Here is a 23,430-nt window from a genome sequence, read left to right as displayed (position 1 = left end):
AACTAGCTGAGACAAAGTTCAAGCAGTACAAAGTTCAAAATGCTTCAGGAATATCTTATGGGACCATCTGTTAGGGCTTATATTTGACCCTTCTGCCATTTCCATCTGACAAGAATTGCTGCTGGCACCATTGCTTCTCTGCTACAAAGGCACACGATAGGCACAGATTAATAATAAGGCAACATCCTGAAATGAAAGTCTGGATCAAAAGATCCTGCAGTGAAAGTACTGTTCTCTCTGAGACAATTTTAGACATCATCCAGTAAGTAATCACTTCAGCTGTAGTAAAAGCTAGGAGGACCTTTTTTATTCTGTGTCCAGACAGGAAACCAAGACAGCGCTCTCCACTATAATGTTAAAATCTGAAGACAAGTCAGTAACAAAGTTTCACCTCCAGAGCAGGTACAGAAACTTCATTGCTCTGTGACAGTGTAGGTTTCATGCATTTAACATTCCCTGTAAAAACAGTTTGAAGAAGCCACAGCAGGGCTTTCCCTCACTCCTTCTTTTGGCAGTTGCCTTCAAACTGAGGATCTTGCCTTTGGCCCATGCCTGTGTTATGTTGCAGCTGGCTACTCCATGTCCAGCCAGCCATGAGTCCTGCTGACTCAGACCCAGGGCTTTACCCAAAAACTTGTATTCCTGGCTTGACTTTCTGGCCTCCTCATCACTGTGGACTTGTGCAATGATACAGACTCTTGGCTGAACTTGGGTGCCACCAACAAACTACTCTGATAATTTTGCTTTCTTTCTGTGGAACCGTGTCCTTGCTGGTGAGGTCATTTTTTCAGAGGTTTGGCTTCCAGCTCCCTGACCACTGCAGAGCGGCCCGCCTTTGGTGTTCTCTGACAGTCTACACCTGCTATCAAGAAAATGAAAACTACAGTAACATCTTGCCAAGTATATATTCAGAGCATACATATATTCATGATACAGCTTCAAAATGAAGAAAAACTATGAATGAAAAATATATTCATGTAACAGAGCGTCAAAACTTTCTTGTATCTAGAGAAACATGCAATGTGTAATCAGATTAATAAGAAAACACAAAGAGTTTTTTAATTGCAGTAATTAGTAGTCTTCGAGGATAAAATTCAGCCAACTAATTCTTTGTAAGGTGGCATGGCTGTAAAACTTTATATAATGAGAAATACACATAAGAATTTATTAGTGATTTATATCACAACTAATCCAGACCCAAGTCTCTTCCAGCAGAATGATTTCCAGTTAAAGAAGAACAGATGTATTTGTTTCTGAGTTAAAATGAGGAGAAAGCAGTATAGACAATGACAGTACAACTGAGCGAGATTTTACTGCATTTTATGAATTTTGGCCTCTAAGGGAAGAAATATGTTTTTGCTTTCTTGATCTTACAGCATACTCTTTTTTGTTTATTTAAGCCTTGACCCTACAGGGCTGAGATTAGCTTTTAAGAGCTAAATAAAGCACCAGTTTAAGCAAGGACTCATTGTCGGTTTTAAGTTTAAAATTTCCATTTATATTGCAGGTAGAAACCCTTCATAATGTTCAGTGATTACCCAAAAATAGAATGCTACTTTCTGTGACATGCATATAGCAGGAATAACACAGAATAAGAACAATAAGTCTCAGCTTAGCTCACATAGTCACTGATATTTTAGGACTCTGGCCCATTTAGTACAGTCTTCTGGGTCTGACATTTTTTTTAAATTTGAGGCAAGCCTATCAGATAGAATAGGATAGTTTAAAATTACTAATTCCAAGTAACAAATTAGGTCCTTGAGTTAGACAGAGGGGAAATTCTCCTCCATTTGCAAAACTCAAAATATATGTAAATAGGACATCAAAAAAATTCAATTGGTCCTATGTACTATATTGGTCTTGCTAGTCATATAGTTAATACAACAGCTTTTCATTTTCTGTCCTGAGATACGTGCCCATGCTCAGGTCTGTTTTGGTTTGAGAAGTATTTCTTGAAATGGGAGACTTTTTATACTGAGAGTTTATCTAGTGCATTAGTAGAAGGACAATAACTCAGGAGCAAATGCCATCACAGTCATGACAGTAACAGGTTTGCTTGAGTTAATGCAGAGGTACAGTCTGCCTCTGTCCAAACAGCTGAAGTTTGTGACTCAAGTCACTGTGACGGGATCCTTCTGATACTGAGTGCAAAGAGCTGCAGAGAAGGATGGACCACAGAGTTTGTGGTCAGTTTAGCCTGCCTGACCATGAGTCCCTGAAAGGTCAGAGAGCAAGAAGGCACATAAATTTCAAAAATTTTTCATGTCTGCTCTCTTGGAAAGGGAGGAAAAGAGCATTTTTTAAAGAGCTTCATGATCTGCAGAACCATGAGGAAAGATGAGAAATCATAAGGTTACAGTAACATATTCCTGTGTTCTACTCCAAGATTATTTTCCCAAAGGCATTCTACAGAATTTCAAAACAAAATAAAACAAGAAACAGAAGTGGAAATTAAAAGGGAGGAGAAAGAGGCAAATGGAGAAATAAAAATGGAGAAAGGGAAAAAGGAAAGGGGAAAGGGGAAAAAGGAAAAAGCAAAAAATGGATAAAGAAAAGGGTATATCCTTTGACCTATCTTTAGACAAGCATATAAAGTGGAAAAGGGTAATTTGATTCCATATGGTTGTAGGGTATAACAGCGTATCAGGACTCTGATTATTCTAACAAGGCTCACAAACAGCAAGGGATTAAGACAGCCAAGAACAATCCAGGTCTTTCAGAATTAACTATATTAGCTTTCTTCATCTTTGACTGCCGTTTTCTGTGATCACATCACTGAGAATGAGGCTCAGAAACAAATTAATTATGCAAAACCCAATTTTAAGTTCCCTTTTTAAAAATCACAGGTAAAACTAGTTTGCAAGAGCCTTGCAAAAGTCATCTAATCCAATGTGCTGCTTAATGCAGGGCTATCCTGAAGAATAATGTTGTCAAGAGCTCTATCTAGTCAAGTTTAGAACGATTGTAAGAATGGAGATTCCACAAACCCTCTCACCAACTTCTTCAAGGACTTAACTGCTGCGATGGTGAAGATTTTTTTTCCCCTACTTGCTCAATCAAAATTTCCTTTGTTGCATCTTTTGGCTGCTACTTATTCTTTTGCTCTGTTTTACCCTCTAAAAAGAGTCTGCCTCTGTTGTTTCTACCACCGTTCAAACAGAGATGATGAGGACCATGTCATCACCTTGCCCAAGAGTGGAAACTTTTTGAGGTACAAGGTAGCTGAAGTTGTTAAGAAAGACACCTAGGATCTACAAGTCAACAATACTAGAATATTGAATAGGAGCAGCTGACAAAATGCTGATATACCAATGAAGTGAGAGAGAGAGCCTGTCAGAGATAAGTTCTGTACACTGCAGGCTATTCTAGATGCTTAACAAAAAAGCTTCATCTTCAGATGAATAATGCCTGAAGTTTCTAAACTGCAGCAAGACAGGCTCAGTTTGGGACACCCACAGATAATGTGAATATGACCCTCAATCTTTAGGCTTTCCCTACACCTTATGAGATGTATTTTAAGTAAACTGGCCATTGAGAACTCTTTGTTTCATGTCCATTACAGAGGTAGAGAACCATCTGAAGCCTGTTAAACTGATCCACTTCCACTTCAGGACAGATAAAGATGTTACGACCAAGTTCTTCTCTGATCCTTGTGCAGATGCAAGAGGATGAGGAGACAAGTGCTGAGTGTCTCCCTGCCTCTTCTGATTTCAAAATGCAAAGTTTGCTCCTTCTATATACTGTGAATCAAAAATGGAAAGGCTGAAAGAAGTTGGAGGCACACAGTGTTTCCTCCTCAGTGAGGAAATTAACACCACCTCTCAACCATTTTGATGATGGTGTCATTCTAACAGAATGAATTTTCCTTCATGATTTCAGTCTGCATTGCTTGTGTTACACTGATGTAGGCTTAGAAATTCATCCATGAAGAAAACACAGCAGAGCTAAGTATTCAGACACAGGAAAACCTTTTGCTCATATCAGATAAACATATCACACAGAGATAACAGGGATAGTTAATATTTCCAAAATACTTCAGTGTATGTCTATGGTACTGTAATTACACACAGAACAGAGGACAAGACAAGGCATTCATGTAGATAGTCTTGCTTTCCCCATAGTTGTTTCAGGCACTTGTACCAGCTCATGTATTTACTATTGTTTGGTGGACTGTATAGGAGCTAAATGAGACAGCAGCTTCTTTTGACTGCTCTTAATAGAAATTCTGCAATGTGTCTGGAAACAATATGTCTCGAAATAGGACACTTAAAATATGAGTAGCTTCAGTGTGTCAGAGGGCTTGTGAGCAAGTATTCATTTAACACTCATACTATAAATACTTGGGAGTCTGTGTTAACTCCTAGTTGGAGCAGCAGTTTTAACCTCACTTCCTTTTTTAATGAAAACTTCTTTTTTGAGCAAATCAAAGCTCATGTGTGCAAAGCAGTAACAGAGTTGGCACAATTCCATCCTGTCTTTTGGAATTCTGCAAGAGAAGTATGAAAAAGGAGCTACAATACTCAGGTCACCAGTGGTTTGTTTATTTTTCCACTGAGAAAGCACTCTTGAAATTTTATGAATGTTTACACTTGCACTAAACACCACCCCCACTCCCCAACTCATCATATCTCTGGACCAGGATATTGCCATGTGGTACTAATTTCTCAGATCTGCATCTTGTGATAGATTTAAGTTTCACTTTAAGTGCATCAGAAAACAAAAGCATACACCCCCAAACCTCCTGAAAACCCAACATACAAAAAAAACCAAACAAAAATAGATGTAGAATCAAAGCCTTGATTATAATATAAGGACACCTTAAGCAGTACTTTGAGTTCAGTCAAGTATTGTTTAGTAAAAACAAACAGAGCTATATACACTAATATGATATTATAGAACACTGAAAAGTAAAACTCTTTTAGGTAAGTATTTTTACATTAATACTCTTTCATTACAATAACTAATAGGTTATTTTGATCAAGAGCCAGATCTGTTCAGCTGAGACAACTTTCAAAACTAGTATGTGTTTTATACCTTTCCTGTAATTGCATGTGAAAGAAACTAAAGACAGAAACTAAAAAAAAAATCAAACCATGTGGGTTAAACCACATTTATGGCCAGCCTGAATAGGATGAAATGTTTTCTTGTTTTTTGCTGTGGAAAGCATGAGAGGGTTCAAGTAATGTATACTCACACCCACAAGCGCCACAAAGTGGCAGCCCTACTGTGGAGCATTCATTACAGATGAGTGGTTCTGCCTTACCAAGTCAAGAGCTGTGCTGGTTTGGCAGAGTGTTGAAACAGATGGAACTGGAACAGCCTTTGGAAAGTTGAAGACTAAGAAAAGCTAAAACTTTGGCCCTCTGAGAATAAAAAAGCATCACATTCACACAAGTGACTCAGTGTATTAAGTTGGTCCATAGCTAACCAAAGCAGAATGGCAGAAGTAAAAATCCTTACTGTGGGGAGACACTGCTCCCTAACACCTCCATCTGTGAGGTAGCCAAAGCACTGGCAAGAAGGATTCCTGATCAATGGATATTTTGGTGTTAAGAATTCCAAAAATGAGAGGATTCCTAGAAAAGCCTTAGCTTTTGCATAATTTTCCCCATAGTTTGCTTTGTAGACCACTATGTACACATTAATGCCTAATAATTACTCAAGCTACCAGCACATTTGTTTTCATTATTCACAACTTTTTTACACCTGAAGATTTACTTTCTCATGCAACATAACAGTGCTGAGACAGACATCTTCTGTGGGACAGAAAGAAACACAGGGACAAGCAGCAACAACTCTAAATTCATATATTTCTAGAAATGTTGTACCTGCAGCATGTGCTTGACAGCTGTTAGTATCAAATTAAGACATCAAACATACAATGATACAGTGTATATGCATAATGGTGGGGGAAAAAAGATACATAGATACAAGATCTGATCTTGATACATACTGCCATCTGGTTCCATTTCTTTGGTAAGGTCAAAGAGGAGAAAATAATAAATTTAGAAAAGCTATACAGTTCTTTTCCAGCCCCAAACAGATCCACTCTTTCTAGTTGCCTGTTTTTTCCCATGGGATGGCTCACAGCTCAAGCATTGTGGTTCGAATTTATTTTATTGATTCCTTGTTAAGTGGTTCATTCTGCTGTACCCCCATGTTCTCCCTGTGTTGGTTTACCCCTGGTTTTACCCTCCCTCAAAGCTGTCCCTTATGCCATTCTGCGCCCCTTGTTCCATCTCTTTCCCTGCCTGTCAAAGCAACCCAGCCCCTTTTGTTCCCTAACCTTCCCTGCCACTTAAACGTCGGGCCAATCCCTGTCTGCAACATCCCTTTGGAATTCCCCTACTCCTGAAAGCCCCATTGGCCCATGTGACCCATCCTCTCCACCCTCCTACCCCAACTGGCCCCAGACACTCAATATAATCCCCTCATTCTGCCCCTGAGGATTCCCTATTGGTTAGCTGTTTGTATCCACCTCCTGACTTGCATCTGAACTCAGCCCCTTGCACAGGCGTGCCCAAGGCTCTTTGTTTCTGATTGCTTTACATGGAATGAGTCCTTTCTTGTGGAACCTCAAGATGGAGAGCCTTCTCCTTTCTCCTCTGCCTGGTCCTTTGGCTTGTGTCTGGCATCTTAGAGCAAGTGTTTCTAAAGGTTCTGCCTCTGGTAAATCCCCACACCAAGGCAGTTCCCCACTCCAGGCATTGAGCCGGAGTTCCAAGAGCCAGCCTGGGCTCCAAGAGCCAGGGTACTCAAGTTGTAACATTTTTGAAGGGATCGCTCTTGATTTCAGGACCGGCTTCTACCTGAGATGCTCAGGGTTCAGTTAAGGAGTGTTGGGCTCAGAATGCACCACAGAGTAGTACACTGATGGAGAGGACACTGGCACCCAGTAACTGCACTTCATACCACTGGTTACACCCCTTCAAGCACATGTAGGTCAGGCTGTTGTCAACTGCTCGCTCATCTCGTCCTTATTTCAAGAGTTTATTTCCATGGAAGTTACAGGAGACAGTGCTGAAAGTCTTACTCAAGACCACGAATATCAGCTGTCTTTTCCTCACACACTGAGCTGGTCATTTAATTACTTAAGGCTATGAGATTTTTGGGCAAGACTTTCCCCTTCCCACTTTTGTGATGACTATTCCTAATCACCTTGTTCTTACTAAAATGTCCTCCACAATTATGTGCTCCCACACCTTCCCAGGAACCGAGGTCAGCTGCTCAGCCTGCAGATCCCCAGGTCCTGCTCTTTGCTCTTGAAAACAGGAGTGACACTGGATTTCTTTCCATTCACAGGATCTTCTGATCAACACAGTCTTTCAAAGATTGTATTTCAAAGTTCTATCTCAGTGGTATCAGCCAGTTTGACAAGCCCTCATGGATGTGTCTCATGAAGTGCTGTAAACTTTTTTTTTTCTGCTGGTATACCTGTAAAAGCCTTTCTTGTTGCTTTTCTCTTCCCTTGCTAAATTTAATCCCAACTGGGTTTTGACTTTCCTGAGCTCATTCCCATGCTCTCAGACAGTGTCTCTATAATTTTCCCATGCTACCTGATCCTGAAGTTTGCAACTTCATATGTTTCATTTTGCTGTTTGAGTGTACTTACATTAAATATCACCAGAGATGAATCAGAGCTTGGATGTCACACAGGTTTATGTTCTGAAACTGTTTTTCAGCAAACTCCAGTTACAGGCTATTCAAAATATCCCCTGCTTATAGGAAATTTTGAAGCATGTCTTGGAGCACTATTCTTTTCTCTCAAGAGTCGTCAACTTACTCTTTAGCAGGCAGCACAGAATTAAAAATTATTTCTAGTTGGGTTCTGTTCTCCTTGAGTTAGGTTATGTTTGTCACTTGTAAGAAGGGCAGTGATTATAAAATGCAATCAGTAATGATAGATGTTATAATGCCGTCTTGGTCACCAACCACCAAAAAAGTACAGAGAAAGCCAAAAGCTATATTCAGCTTTCCAAAGAAGCAGAGCCAGGCATCATGACTATGTCTGGAACTCTCATTTCACAGTTCAGAGGAAGATATGTCACAAATAGGACTGGAAGTTAATGCTACCTGAGCAGTTCTAAGTTACTGCAGTAACTCTTCACAGCAAGAAGTGGATTCAGAAGCAGCAGAGGAGGTAGACCCAATGTTATAAGATCCAAGAGGTTCTCAAATATAGAATGAACTGGCTAAAGCACTTACTTGTTAATATTTTGTCTTCTGTACTAAAGAAGACATGAGTGATGGGGCAGTTCATATTCAAATCTCATTGCTGAATCACTATTACCAGATTTAGGCTTCCAGCAATTGAATGTTTGGAATGAAACACATTTGAGTGGCTGCAGAAAACCTTGGTTCTTCTCAGAACCCTTCAGGAAAAATTGGTACAGACTCCAGTTCTCCTCATACTGGGCTGTAAGGCAGCTACAAATTATTTAAAACACTCCAATTCTTTTTCAGGATACATTCTTCAGTTGCTTTTTCCAAGGTTTTCTGACCAGTATCCTGAATAATACATCTGTCATTTCATGCTGCTCATATGCAAATACATTAAAACTGAGGTTTGCTAATTTTACTCATTCTTTGGGAGAATTCTATCTGTATTTGACCCTCTGCAACATTTATGAATTTTTAGGTTTGGGAGCAGGAGCTGCTAGAGATGGGAAGGTTTCATGAAGAGAATTAACCACAGTCTAAACTGCTGTTTGATTTTGTTGTTTTATGAACCTGCTGTAATCGTGTGGGTTGGCCAAATGGCAAAAGATTGTTTGAGGACTTAAAATTAATGATGATAAATAGACATACTCTCTTAAATAGTTACCATTAATGACAGCCGAAATAAAGCAATCAGAATTCACTGAACTGTAAAATTTACTGTCTTTCTAGACAAGGCACTCTTGCATAAATTGGCAAAGGTACTGCATGAATTTGGTTAAATGTGAGACACCACTACAAGAAAAACCTGATCCATAGCTAACACAGCAAAGGCAAGGGGAAGAAATCACAACCAAAGGGGCAGACATCCTCCAAAACAAGCATTTGATCTCATAATTAACATGTTTTTTGGAGTAAGAAATATGTTCTTTGGAACCCTTTGAATATACCAAACATAAATAATACAGTCAAATCTTTCCTCCTGATGCTCATTTATTGAAATGATCCTTCAAATCTAAATGCAAGTGGCAAATGCAAACACAAATGTGATTTTGAGTTCAATTCAAGATCATGGAAACAACTGCTTACTCCAGACTTCTAGTGTGCCCAAGGACGCCTTCAGAGAGGAAATGAAGACTGTCATTATAACACTATATCTACCCCAGCTGGTTTCCTCTTCTGAGGCCTCAAAAAAAAAAGCTAAAAAATGTCTTCTGTTGCCTGGTAGAGTTGCTTAGGAAGCATGTAGTTTATAGTCCAAGAGAAATAACATGTAGAGAGCGTTGCATAGAAAAAGAATCCATTTAGAAAAGTGACAGAATGGAACAAATTTTCTAAATCAGGTTTGTTCTACTGGTGTTATTAGTCTCTTCAGCTACTGAAAGAGATGGCCCCATCTGAAACAAAGTGATTTTCTATTGTAAATTACTGTGTTTTGCATGGAAAGGCTTTTTATCAACTATGAAATCAGGCTCAGTTCCACATTGAAAACATGCACAACAGCTGGTAACAGCTTGAAGACGTGCCTGAAGGATCACAGTGGCTCATTCAATTTAGACTTAATTGCAGTTTGATGATGTCCAAATGCTCATTCTGGTACAAGAGGATTGCAGTGCCATCTGAGTTCTCTTTAAGGAGGACTGTGCTTTATTATCAAGGTAATTGTGTCCTGTCTTTGGAAAGAATGGACTGAGCCATCCCCATGACACATGTGATTGCCCACATTTGACACTCAGAGCACGTACAGTAATTACTTGGTAGAAACAAGATTTTGGATGCATAGAGAAGTTTGTTTACACTCATAATGTCAGTTTGCTGTGAAGAGAAGTTCCGGTACTCTGCTTGTAAGAATCACACCAGCTGATCATCAGCCAATGAAAGTCAATAATTCACAATTCCTCCATTAAACTCAGCAGGTCAGGAGTGCAAAGTTTATGTCAACAGCCTAATGACAGCCTTTCTGTGTACAGAGGGCCAATGAAAGAGACAAATATTTACTTTATGTAAACTATAGCTAAGCATGTTACTTAGGCCAAGAAAGAGCTGTTCAGCTTGGCTAATAATAAAACACAGATGTCAATGAGAAATTTGTAAAGCTTCTTTTAGAGCTCATTAACATAACATAAACTGCAGAGCCACACACATTTAAACATTTTAAAAACATTTTTTTTTAAATGCAGGCACTGATTTGACTGTAAAGAACTGAAAAACACTGATAAATATCTAGATAGCCTAGACAAATAAATGTCACTTCCGCAAGAAGCTAGAGCAAGTCTATCACTCAAACTTCAGCAAGGCTAGCATTGAGATTTTCTGACTTTATGTCTGTCCACAGTTTGGGTGCTAGCAAGTTTAAGGCTTTGCTCTGAGTACCTTCAGTTCACTAACTTATTTTGTTGTTGAAGAAGCAAAACATGTTAAAAGCAACCAGGGTAATTAGTGTAAATCAAGATACATTATCAGGCATCATTAAGGGCCAAGCAGATGCACTGCAAGGCAGTGCCAGATGAATAAGACAGACCACACTTTTATGAACAGATAGATACATGCTTAATTGTCAATTGAACAAAAGAGAAGTGATGAAGTAATTAATTAAGATAGGAACATATCTCCAGTCCTCCTGCACAGACCCAAGAAGAATAGGGCACTGTATTTGCAAAATTTTTGTGAACACAAGAGAAAAACTGCAAAAGGTCACCATGGTTCAAATAACACAACATATGGGTGAAGAGGAAGAAAGCATTTTATTCTTTACCTATTTGCACATGTGCAATGCTAGCTGCAATGAAATGGACTGAAAACTTTCAGCAGAGATAGTAAAATTCATCATTCTAATTCAGAGAAACTGCTGTGATGTCAGAACTCCTCTTCAGTTTCACCCTGAAGCAAGGTGACAATATTTCTTTGAAGTTCTGTTGAAATAATAATCAAATCCCATCGATTTGCAGACCGTGCAACTGAATTTTAAAGTTTTGAACTAAATATTTCAAAATTTTAAATATTTGGTTTACAACTAGTAGTTCATTTCTTCAAATATAAGTTTTTAGATACTTTCTTTTTTTTTTTATTTGCTATTTTATTTTACCATGAAAGCAGTAGTCAGAAATTCCAGGACTTGGAAATGAAAGCAACACTTCTACTAAAAGACCCAACATCTCATAAATTTACTAAAAAGTTAAAATAGAGCCCAGAAGTTCTCAAACAATTTCAGAGACTATCATCTGAATGACAACTTCCCATCATTCTCCCCGCCACATCTTTTTCTATGTAGGAAACAATCATAATACACAATTTCCTCAAGAGAAACAAGACTTGGTCAAAACATTGTTCCTGATAGGAAATATTTTTTAAAAATTAAAATTTTCTAGTCTTTCTAGTATCACTCACAAAGTCATAAAAGAGCTCAAGCCCTCTGCTGGACATCTGCTGAGGCTTTTGCTTTATTCAGCACCCTCAACCCTAGTCCACAATGCAGTGCTCCCCTGGGGAAGACAAGAGGACAAAGATGGTGAAGGCAAAGATGGCAAATATTTCTAAAATCTGAGGGTCACTGCATTGTTTTCAGGTTTGTAAAAAGTAAGTTACCCCTTCCCCATCCCTTAGTGAATAGTTCAATCCCTGAATAATTGTCTTGCCATTATTTAACCAACTGAAGAACATCTGAAGGTATTTTTTCCTTTTTGCATGTAGCCAGCACAATGGTACAACAGAAGGCACCTGTGCTGTTGCTCTAAACTGCACTTACTCATTCACAGTTTCTCTTTCATTCAAATGAATTTAGAGATACCCATCTGTGCTATGGGTAGATGGAGTAGAGTGAGGCTCAGAAAAGCAGTACAGCATTATTCACAGGGCTGGAGAATCCTGGAAAGCAGTAACCTAGAAGGAGACAGTGATCAAAAGGACACTGGATAAAGCATACTTTTAACAGCAAAAGGCTGAATACCACAGAGCCAATTCATCACTCTGTGTCTCCAAGCATTTTCATCTTAAATACACAGTTTATTTCTGTGCACTTTACTGCTGAAAGGAACTGTGATAAAGGAAAATGAGGTTATTTCTCCAGAAGCTAGACTGAAAGATTTAAAGTATGAAATTCTTCTCTTCAGTTACAGGTAGGGTTTCTATTAGTCATGTATTTGCAGCACCAGAAGGAAAGGAATATTATTCCTTTCTCTAGCATTCAACACCTGATTTCAGACAATGAAATAATTTAAATCAAGCATTAGGAAAAGGTGCTGTGTAATGAAAAGCATGAGACCTCCATTGTATCAAGCACTTAAAAATCAGATATGAAAATATTTAGTAAACATTTGGGAACAGAAACTTCTGTATTAACAGACAAATGAGTAGAGAATATAAGGCCAAGACAATCATGATGAAACATATTCCCAGAGCAGTTTCTAAGTCTCCAGTGATCTTAGGACACTTCCATAGCCTCACTTGATCTTCATTCATGGTAAGGTTAGGAGTCCTTCCAGCAGCAGTAAAATTCTGCACTGGAAGAAACTGTCCAGAAACAATAGTGATTATCTTTCCTACTTCTGACATCTGATCTGATTTTCACAGGCAGAAGATTTAAAAAAAAAAAAAAAAAACAACAGATCTTCAGGCAATGGAAAGCATAGATCCACCAAAAAGAAGTTGTGCGTCAAATAAATATTTGCAGGTTTTGTCTCTTTACTTGCTGCTCTAATGATCCTCTGATTATTTACTTATGTGTGCCAAAATTTTGTTCTCTCCTGTCCAGACCTCTTTCATGCACTGTAATTCATTAGCTCAAGAAAAACATTTTTACCTGATGCAACAGATCTGCCTTCAGTGGATAAACAATATATCAGTCACCATTTAAATATACAGTTCTTAATTCTAAGAGCTGGTTTCTGTTTCTTTCCTTGATTAATTACATGTACATCATTACATATTTCTCATCTGTACCTATAGCATTTTTTAGTGATAACTAATCTGTGACTTTTTCCTCCTACTGAAATAATTACCTGGGGCTTTGGCTTTTAGATGCCAAAGTGTCAGTGATCTATGACAGTGTCAATTGAAAGGGAAAAACCATTGAGTAACATTAAAGTCTTCATGTGTGGTATCTACTTCCCATCAATACTTTCTAGTGCTCCTATCACACAGTTATCTAGAGGTCATTTACATAACAAATGCCAACTAGTTTTGCAAGAGAGTTCAAAAATCTTTTTGGTGTAAATATCACCATTCCTAATGGCAAAGTAATATGTGAAAGTTTTTTCTCAAAATTACATGTAAACTTTTAAACCAGTGTTCTCTCTCACTAGTTAAATGTAAGGCTGTGCCTTCCAGAGGTGCTGAGGAATTTGGCTGTGTTACAAGAACGTATGATCTGAAATTACAAAAAGACTTTTCACTGAAAGTCCATGAAGACTGGACTGGTAAAATGAAACATTTAACTCAAGAGATTAGAAAATCTCAGTTTGTTCAGACTTTTACCAGGAGAAATTTCTATGCACTGGAAGGAGCATCACATCTATGTCTGCACTCACACCAGGCCTGGCACATTCCTGATGTGCCCACAGTGACACATCTGTCTATCCTAATTGTAAAAACATGCAGTATTCTGAATTCCTTACAGTACTTTCTGTTAATGATTACACTCTGAAGATATGTTGTGAAAGCTGTCATGATAGGCTGCCTTAGAGCTGGAGAACCAATGTATTTATTTACCCTCATCCAGAATGAATGGGAATTTAAGCTCCTAACTCACAGCAGCTTTCCTATATGAAATGATAAAGCAGTAAGCAGCAGATAAAATGAAGATCTGAAATGGTAGAGTCTCTTTCCATATTAGGAAGGCAAATCTTAAAATCCACACTTACTCTCAAATAATAAACATGATTTGGAGAAGCCTTACCTTCTATGATCTGAGCTGCTGCACCGGCATGGATTGACAAGCCAAAGAGCAGTAGCGACAAGTCCCAGGTCCACCAGGCATGCCTGGAGCAGGTGTGCCAAAAAAAGGGGGGTGGGGGAAGAATGAGACCAAAGAGTGTAACACAGAAACACATGGGGGGAAAAAAAGAAAAAGTAAAATTTAGAAGCAAGAGTTCTTACCATGAGAGCATTTTCTGAAAGTCAGTGGAAAGAACTTAAGTGAGAAAAAAGTGCAGTGCACATGAGTTTTATGCTTATGAAAATAAGAAGTTAATAAAAACTGGAGCCTGCTGTTTCGCCTTCAACGTTCAGACACAAGTGGAACAAAGGCAGCACTCAGGCTCTCTGTGTGACTCACTGCAATTCACTGCTCCAGCTCTGAAATCTGACTCCGTGTAGACTTTCCTGTCAGACCACTGCGGAAAACTTCCTACTGTATTTATGGATGGACACCCCTTACTGCTGTACATCATCCCAGCCCTGTCATTACCCAGCCCTGTCTTTAACTGCTGTATACCCTGACAGGCAGCAGCACAGCGTCTCCAGCTTCCCCTCCCGCCTGCTCACAACCTCCACTTACTGAATAAAATACGACCTCCAACATCCTTCCATCCAGCGTTACACAGGCAGTGATACAAATTCCTACATGGAATGGACATTTCTCCTGCCATTTTAGCCAAATTTATCAGAAGAAAGTTTGAAGGTATGAGCAGGACAGAGCAGCAGTTAAATGGCAAGCAGCACCTGGGATTCACACCTGCACTGTCTTACAGATTTTGTCACCTACAGAGACATTTTGAAGTACACTCTGACAAGCTCTGTAAGTTTAATCCTCATATTTACAGAGATTTACACCCTGCATGTAGTTTGAGATTGTGTCCCTACCTCAGCAGCTGCACATACGTGTCTCTTGTAGAGATCCTGTAGCTGAGCATTTCTAATAGTTTCCATTAAAAGTGTTACTTCACTCCTCCCTCCTAATTCAATGAAAAGCATTTTTTTCCACTTGTAGTTCTACAAAGCTAGCACTTGCCCAAGGAAGAAATTCTGCAAGGATATGCTTGAAAATAATCTGACAAATTTTAAGTCATCAGATGTTTAACAAAGGCTGCAATTGTCACTTTTTGACTGGGGCAGGAGAGAGCTTGGAAAGTTCTGTATATGGAAAGAGACCAGTTGGGCTTTTGGTAGATCTAGGCTGAAAAGTGCTGAAGATCACCTTAGGAGAATCAAAACTAAAAATGGATTTACCTAGGATGGGAAGTGGAAGACAGAGAGGAGCAAAGTTTTTGCAGTAATGAAAGAACCATCCCAATCGATAAACAAAATTAAGAAAAATTTCATTTTACTCTGAATAAAATGTTTGAGTTAGGAGGTGGTGGTATTTAGTTGGCAGTTTTGGGGGAGGTTTGTTACTGGGTTATTGTAGTGGCTTTTGTTATTGCTGTTGTTGGAGTTTTTTGATTGCTAGTTTGTTTATTTACATTTTGTTAAATAGGAAATACAGAGGTTAGAGATTAAAAATCTAGAATATTTATTCTACTCCAGACTCCTCTTTTTGGTTAGAAACCACAACAGGTCAGGTCTCTCCAGGTATAATTTAAACTAAGCTGCAGACCAGTATTATTTGCTATCTACCTTCTCCATAATAACAAGGAATGAAGAGATCAAATTATCTTTAATCAAGTGTCTTAATATAAACACACACAGTTTTATCTTCTTCGGAGGACCAAAAAAACCCTGTTTTCAGGCACATAGTACTGTATCAGGGCTGAAAAAACGTTTCATCATTCACCTTTTCTTCTTGAGGCTGTCATCATTTTGCTTTCTTTCTCCATGAAATTTTTCCCTTGTTACCACCAGCCAGACTGCTTACAGGAACAGTGTTTGTAACATTTGGTCAAATCATAATTTATGCCTTTACCTTTCACACTATATATATGTTATCCTAAGAGAAAATACTGAGGTTTTAAGCATTCATGGAAAATCTCTTTATATATGCAAGTAAGTATGTATGTATGTAAGCCTGGCTTACTTTTCCATTTTTTTCATTTTTTTTTCCAGTTTAATATTTAGCAGTAGCTACCAAGAGCTATTTTTAGTCCTGTTGAACTATTTTTTAACTCAGTAACTTCCTTTGATAGGAAAAAAGGAACTTTCTGTCTCTCTACCCACAAAAAATGGGGCTTACCTGTGTAATCCTTCTTGTTGCTATAGAGTTTTTAATCCAGTATATATGGCAAACATATGTCTGTCTTGGTATCTTACAGTAGACTAACATATTTAAGAGACAAATATAGAAGCAGTCTCCAGATTTATAAAACTTGTAATCAATTTTTACAGTATACACAGCAAAGACTTATTGGATGGATTTTTCCTCCAATTTTAGAAAACCCATAGAAATGAAGGAAGTAATAGGCTATTCATGCAAACCATCTACCTGAAATGCTGCTGATAGTGCCTTTAGTTTCTGCTAGACATTTTAACATGGATATCTGGCCAATGCTCAACATCATTATCCAATACTGGATAAAGGAAAACAAGACAGAGTATGTTCTTGACCTCTGCAGTCCATTAGTTTTGAATGGATGGCTGTGGAGGAATCCCTAAGTACAAACAGTTTATTACCCCCACTGCTGTAGGTCACTGGGATTTCCTGCATATCTAGTGCTTATTTGAAGGCCCAAGAATTACTGAAGTACAGGCTTTCTATTTCTGCTATATCCATCTACCCATATATATCTTTCTCCCCACAAGGGCAATGGCATTTGTACACATCCACTCAGTTTTAACCTTGCTGTTTGTCTCATCTTTTTCGAACACAGCAGGACTCCTTTGAATTAGGACATCTGTGCTTTCCTTCAGTACTGTGTCCAGCTGTCTTCAGCTAAACTGGTGTTTTCCTTCTTGCTAAAAATCTCCGTTTTCCAGGCAGAAGTTTTGTTTATTTCCCCTAGCTCTGTCAACTGATTACACTCCTTAAGATTCCAAATGGCAGGCCACAATTCTGCTATTGCAGTTCTTAGCCGTTCAGAGTTAGGCTGGCTGGCTGTTGTTATATTTCTTATCAGAGGGTGTTTCTTTCTTTCCTGCTGACCGCAACACAAATTTCTTAGCTGCACTTTTCTATCCTCTATAATTGTAGGATATAAGACTCATAGGCGTGTTCTTGTGCAAAGTTAGTGTCAAGAAGCAGTCTGGACCAAGGCCTGAGTGAGTTAAGAACCATACTAAAAAAGACTAAAAGATTTATCTTTTGCTTAGACTTCCCCTGAGCATGGACAAATAGTTGGCATTTACCATAGCCTCTGGAAAGGAGGTGCGCGGCTCAGTTGTGTATTTCATAAAGTCTCTGCTTCCTTTGTTTTCAGCTTAGGTCCTGCCGATGTTCCTTGATGTCTCTGAGTTCTTGTACTGAATAGGGTTCACCAAATCAGTGACCACCCTTTTTTCTCCATGCCCTTTGCAACTTAAGAAGCCTCTTTTATATACCCTTCCTATTTGTTTTCTTTCTGCACCAAGGGTGAACTTACTTCGTTGTTTCTTGTACTGCAACCATTCCACACCTCTGATTATCTTTTTAGTCTTTCTCACAGTTTCTGAGTTCTAGGACATAATTTTGATCTCTGGTGAAGTCAAGAGAATCATAACTGCACACAATGCAGGTGATCCCCAGATTTCTTGAGTGACATAGCAATGTACTCTCTCCTTTATCTGGTGAGGAAGACAACTGATGTACTTTCTTGACTGCAGCCAAGATGACATCTTCATGGAACTCTCATAAGCTCAATAATTTGCACTTTAAAGGTATTTTTATGTGCAATTGGGATTTTCCTCCTTCTGAATAAATTTATAACAAATGGTATAAATTAATGTAATTTATCATTTAATTCTACAGTTATTCCCTCTTAGAAGATCCTTTTGGAATTCTTTACAATCTATCCCATCCTTTTTTTAAAAAACTCTCATCAGTAAAGTTCACTGCACAGCACTCATGTAACTGCCTGCCCTCACTTAATCCCACAAGAAAGATGGAGAGAGGCTACAAGTACATTTAATGACACGACAAGGAGGAATGACTTCCCACTGACAGAGAGAACATTTAGATATTAGAAAGAAAGTCTTTACTGTCAGGGCAGTGAGGCACTGCAACAGGTTGCCCAGAGAAGCTGTGGATGCCCCATCTCTGGAAGGGTTCAAGGCCAGGTTGGATGAAGCTCTAAGAGTTGTCCCTGCCCATGGCGGGGGTTTGGAACGAGATGGTCTTTAAGGTCCCTTCCAACCCAAACCACTATGTGGTTCTATGTTAAGGCAGGCAGTACAGTATATGAACAATTTCAGTGGTGACAAATCTCTGCTACATGGGCTGTCTCTATATTCCTGAAATTTTGTCTCTCTTTTAACAAGTTGTTCACTCACAGACTCATTTCTTGTGCCTTGGCTTCCTGAAAAGCCAGCCATTCTGAGTACTCATTTAGGATTACTGCAGGGTATATCAATTTATCCAGAAACTCTGAATGACATTTTGGCTTTGAATATGATCAGCTGCTAAACAGCTAATTTCACAGTGGTTTGGCAGTACACTTTCAGAAGCTTAACAGATGATTCAGTATCTGTTTTTCTGCATTTTTCTCCTTTAAACAAAGCACCTTAGGAAAAATAAATCTATAAATGCATATTTTAGTACATATTTATGAAAGAATAAGAATGTATATTTATGTACCTGGAGACAGGGTTGTAGTAAACCCTACAGATGGGTACAAATTAAGGCCACATAGCCCAAGAATTATGGCATTTACTGGCTCTTTAGTATTTAATTTCAATTAATTTGATTTTCTGTCTACTCTATCCTTCCCTCACAGTACTATAAAAAGCATTGGAAAAAAATGTTAAATCTTTCGCATAGCTGGGCCTGATTGGCAAAGAGGGCAAAGAAGAATCAGGGACCTGAAGCTTGCAATGGAAATCCTAGAAAGGAAGGAATCTCCCATCAATACTTACATTGGGAGATGAGTTTTGAAAAGGAAGAGACAAGATCTGCTGGGCACACAGGTGAGTGGGAAAGTGGGTGTATAATGCAGAAAAAAAAGGAGAGTAAGATGGAGTGAAAAGCCTGGGATAACAAGTTGAGGAGAGGTAAGGACAAAGCTAAGATGACTGTAAACCAGTTGGGCAGCAGAAGGAAAGGGAAGAGTTGGTATGTTACCTGACACTAGGTAGCAAATACACCAAAAAGAAATGTTTAGGCATATATATTTCTCCTCAACAAACTCTGACTCAGTTTTTTGCCAGGCAGCATGACAAGAAGGAAAACTCTGTGATACTTCTGTTATAAGTAAGCATCCATGAAACCTACAGACAAAACATGACTTGTGTAATACTCTGTTTCAAGCAGTTTATGCTGTGAAAAATGATATTTCAGTACTTCTGGTGGCACTTGCAAGTGTCAGTATGCTCCTATCCATTTTTGAGTTTGTGTTCTAAAATGAAAAACCATTGAACTATTAACCAATTATTTGACAGACTCATAAAAAATTGTAATTTCCAGAAATGGCAGAACTGTTTCTGGTGAAGTTTCTAGTATTAACATGAGACACTAAGTCAGTGTTTATAAACTGTTTAAGCAATTGAAATTATTCAACAGAGTATGTGGCACAACTCTAAAACCAAGCATAAATAGATGTTCTGCTTGTAATTTAAACTCATGTACATGGCAACACTGATCCTATTAGTATACTAAATTAATTTATCATGAACAGAAGGGTACATAGTTTTAAAGCATATTTTTAAAAAATGAGTCTTAACCATATTAAGTACATGCATTGCACTGAAAGACTCCATTCAGTCTAAATGTCACACATTCCTTTTATATGAATAAACCCAGGAAGAATTATATGCAGCACTTTTGCTGTCTGTGTCCATGTGCAGCTGAGCTGAAGCAACATTTTCTCCTCCACACACATGCTCACATGGCCTGTCATAGGGGGCAGAAAGCAAAACCTTCACCAGAATCCCTCTCCCCTTCTGTGCAAGCTAACTTGACTCAAATATTTTGCCTTGTAAAAATACTTATAGAGCTTGACCCTATGAGTGACCTTAGTGATGAATTTTGAGACTGTTTTGAGATAAACCTGTACAAATCCTGTTCTTCTATACTGGGACAAACCTCTTTTCCCACTGGCTTATATGAAATAGGGTTTTCAGAAAAGTAAAATCCTACATTTTTAGGCCAACCACAATGTGATGCAAATGTCAAATCTTTAATCACATTAGATTATTTTCTCAAAATTCTGCTTTGCAAATCATCACAATAATATGGACAGGATAAGTCAAGAGCAACTCTGATATTATCTACTTGTACTTGGGCAAAGCATCTGACCCTGTTCTGCATGATGTCCGTATCTCTAAACTGGAGAGACATGGACTTGATGAATCAGCAGATGGGGAATTGGCTGGATGGCCACACCCAAATAGATGGTCAGTGGTTCAATGCCCAGGTGGAGACCAGTGACAAGTAGCATCCCTCAGGGGTCAGTGCTGGGACTGGAGCTGTGCAACATCTGGATCAGTGACACGGACAGTGGGATCGAGTGCACTCTCAAGGATTCGAACTAGGAATGACAATGGAGGGACATCTACCAGCAGTCCTGTGAGACCCAGGTGTATTACCGCGCCTGAGTGGGTCGCAGCTGGTGAGAGAGAGACGGTGAATCTTGTATCTTGATCAGAAGGCTTGATTTATTAAGATATTATATATAATACATTATGACTATACTAAATAGAATATAGAGAGAGCTTTGCAGAGCTGCTAGCTAAGCTAAGAATAGATAGAAAGAAATCTACAGCAAAGTTGTGTTCAAGGACTCAGTCCCCTAGCTTGCACTGGTGATTGGCCCTTAATTATAAACATAGGAAATGAGCCAATCAAGGTGTTCCTGTTGCATTCCACAGCAGCTGATAACAATTGTTTACCTTCTCTTCGGGGGCCTCTGGCCTCCCGAAGATGCAGAAATCTGAAAGAAAGGACTTCTGTGGAGAAATGTCTGCGACACAGGTGGGTAGGGCAGATTAGCAAAAGGCATGGGGTGGTGTTGTCACAAAAGCAGAAAACAAGACTTAAATAGGGACATCTCCAGAATTTGCTTGTGACCAAAGCAACATCACTGGAAAAACCCAGGCCTTTGGGTTCTAGGATGCTCTCTGAAGTGCACGTACATAACACAGAGAATAAACATGATGAATTAGAGGTCTCTGTGCATCTGCAAGGCTACAGTCTTGTTGCAATCATGGAGACATTGTGGGATGGCCTACAGGCCATTGCTGCTGCCAGCAGGTTGACAGAAGTGGCCCCTCCGCCCAGCTCTGGTGAGGTCACACAAGGAATGCCATGTGCAGTTCTGGGCTCCCCAGTGCAAAAGTGATGTGACCATAATGGAGAAAGTCTAATGAAGAGCTACAAGGAGGGTGAAGGGACTGAAGGAGCTGATTCCTTCCCAGATCCCTTCCCCCCTCAACCATCTGTGCTTTTGGGATTGTTAATATAATGGGATCTTTAGCAGTCAAATTGAAGGATCACCATTGGTCTTCATCTAATTATTGCAGAAAAAGAAAGAAAAATAAAGTAGCTAGAGTTCTAATATACAGGAAAAGATGCACTAATTGCAGCAACACCATTAAAAATTGAACACACGCAATTTTCTTAGCTTCTAACCCCCCTTTTCTGATGTTATGCTCATCCTTTCACTGTCCCTCTGGGTGCTAGCCTTGGTGGTTTCACTCTGGTGTTGGCCATGGGGACAAGGTCTTAGAGCAAGTTCTCAGCATCTGGAGACGTTTACTGGACAGAGTACTATATTTGTGCTGATTGTTTCTTCTTCTTCTAACCTAATATACATTTGCTTTGAATTTAGGAATTTTTAGAAATTGTAAGCAAAATCCAGGACATAAAAGATAAAAATAAGACATTAAGTGTAACTAAGCTATAAATTAAAACTAAGTTCTATTCAGAAAAAATCCCAACACATATTGAGATAAAATTTTCAAATAATAGAAGTGTCAGAACAGAAGTTTCCCATTTCATTAAGTTTAACCAGTGCAGCTCTCACCAGCTGTCAGTGGAAAAAAGCCAGTCAAGGCCACTGTGTATGGTGCTCTCAGTATGATGGCTATATTTGCTGGCAGGATGATCTATTCATATTTGTGTCTACAAAAAATATTCCTGATGAACCCAAAATTTCACTTTCAAAGTGTCAAAGCTCCATGTTACAGGGAGGTAGCTTTATTTGCCAACACAGCATGGCCGTGTCAAAGATCTTTGAAAGATATTAGTCTTCTCTCTTCAAATCTCCTTTATCCAATAGCTCAGCTGCCATTATATTACTAAGAGAAAATTAAGGTACCCAACTATCTTAAAATTGGAAGACATTCATAAGGATTAGGAGAACTGATTATACTCAAAAGTAGAGAATATCAAAACATTTTCAAATAATCTTTAAATGCTTCTGTTGGTAAATGATTTTTTTAAATGTTTAGAAAATCCTTACTATCCATTCTTAAGACTAAAGGGCCATTAAAAATGTTCAAAGCAAAGCACAATTTAAATAAAAATTACATTTTTGTTTCTTAGATTTCACTTTTCAATTTAGAGAATGGAATTGTTTTTCTGCAAGAATAGTGTTATTTGAGATATTAATCTGTCAAAGAACTTTAAGGACATTATATGACCACTTTAGTCTGGCATCAAATTTTACAGATAAATTCATTCTTTTATCCAAGCATGTCTGTTTCTGCTTCATCCATGTATTTTTGGAAAATGCATTCCAAGTGGCAGATTATTTTCACTCAATTTTGTGAACTGTTCTCCCTCTCTTCTCAAAATACAGTAAATTCTGCCTTCCATATTGCCAATCCTGCCGTTACCAGTTGTGATTTGTCTTCTCCTGATCACTTTCTGTGTGAGACCTCTGGAATGCCTGTTCAAGAGAAGGCAGTAGAGGATAAAACTGAAATTTGCCCACAGGTAGTGAGATTGCTCATTAAGGGAGCAGGGGAGAGAAAAGCTGGGCATTTAAATACTGCAAAAAGGAAACACACAATGCCAGCATGACACAAAGTGTGTTTATGCCGTGTGTGACTTTTACAGGATAGCTACCACCCACATTTTGAGACAGAAATAAACACATTACCCAGACATGTACTTGACTCTTTAGCCAAAATTTAAAATGCAGTTATTGCTATATCTTTAAAAATATGATGTCGTCAAAACAAGTTTTGAGTAACACCATGTTGTAAGTCTGACTTTTTTCATTGTTTCTGTTTTAGGAAGATTTGTTTGACATACAAACACACCCAATGATGCTT

General features: G+C 38.6%; 1 protein-coding gene across 7 annotated transcripts in view; it reads right to left on the bottom strand.

Moving 5' to 3' along the window:
• Positions 1 to 14,455, bottom strand: part of COL15A1 (collagen type XV alpha 1 chain) — a 132,791-nt gene extending 118,336 nt beyond the window's left edge. For 4 of the 7 annotated variants that reach the window (XM_063159243.1, XM_063159224.1, XM_063159281.1 and 1 more), the window contains exons 1-2: positions 14,251 to 14,454; positions 14,051 to 14,133 (exon numbers count right to left, since the gene is read on the bottom strand). In XM_063159243.1, coding sequence (XP_063015313.1) covers positions 14,051 to 14,133; positions 14,251 to 14,261 — 94 coding nt within the window. In that variant the 5' untranslated portion in view covers positions 14,262 to 14,454. Of the gene's footprint in view, positions 1 to 14,050; positions 14,134 to 14,250 lie in introns of all 7 variants that reach the window. The other 3 variants (XM_063159234.1, XM_063159272.1, XM_063159262.1) reach the window with 1 other exon arrangement.
• Between the last annotated feature and the right edge of the window lie 8,975 nt (positions 14,456 to 23,430).

The sequence above is a fragment of the Melospiza melodia genome, chromosome 1, assembly GCF_035770615.1.
Source record: "Melospiza melodia melodia isolate bMelMel2 chromosome 1, bMelMel2.pri, whole genome shotgun sequence".
Taxonomy (NCBI): domain Eukaryota; kingdom Metazoa; phylum Chordata; class Aves; order Passeriformes; family Passerellidae; genus Melospiza; species Melospiza melodia.
This window is presented reverse-complemented; position numbering and strand designations above follow the sequence as displayed.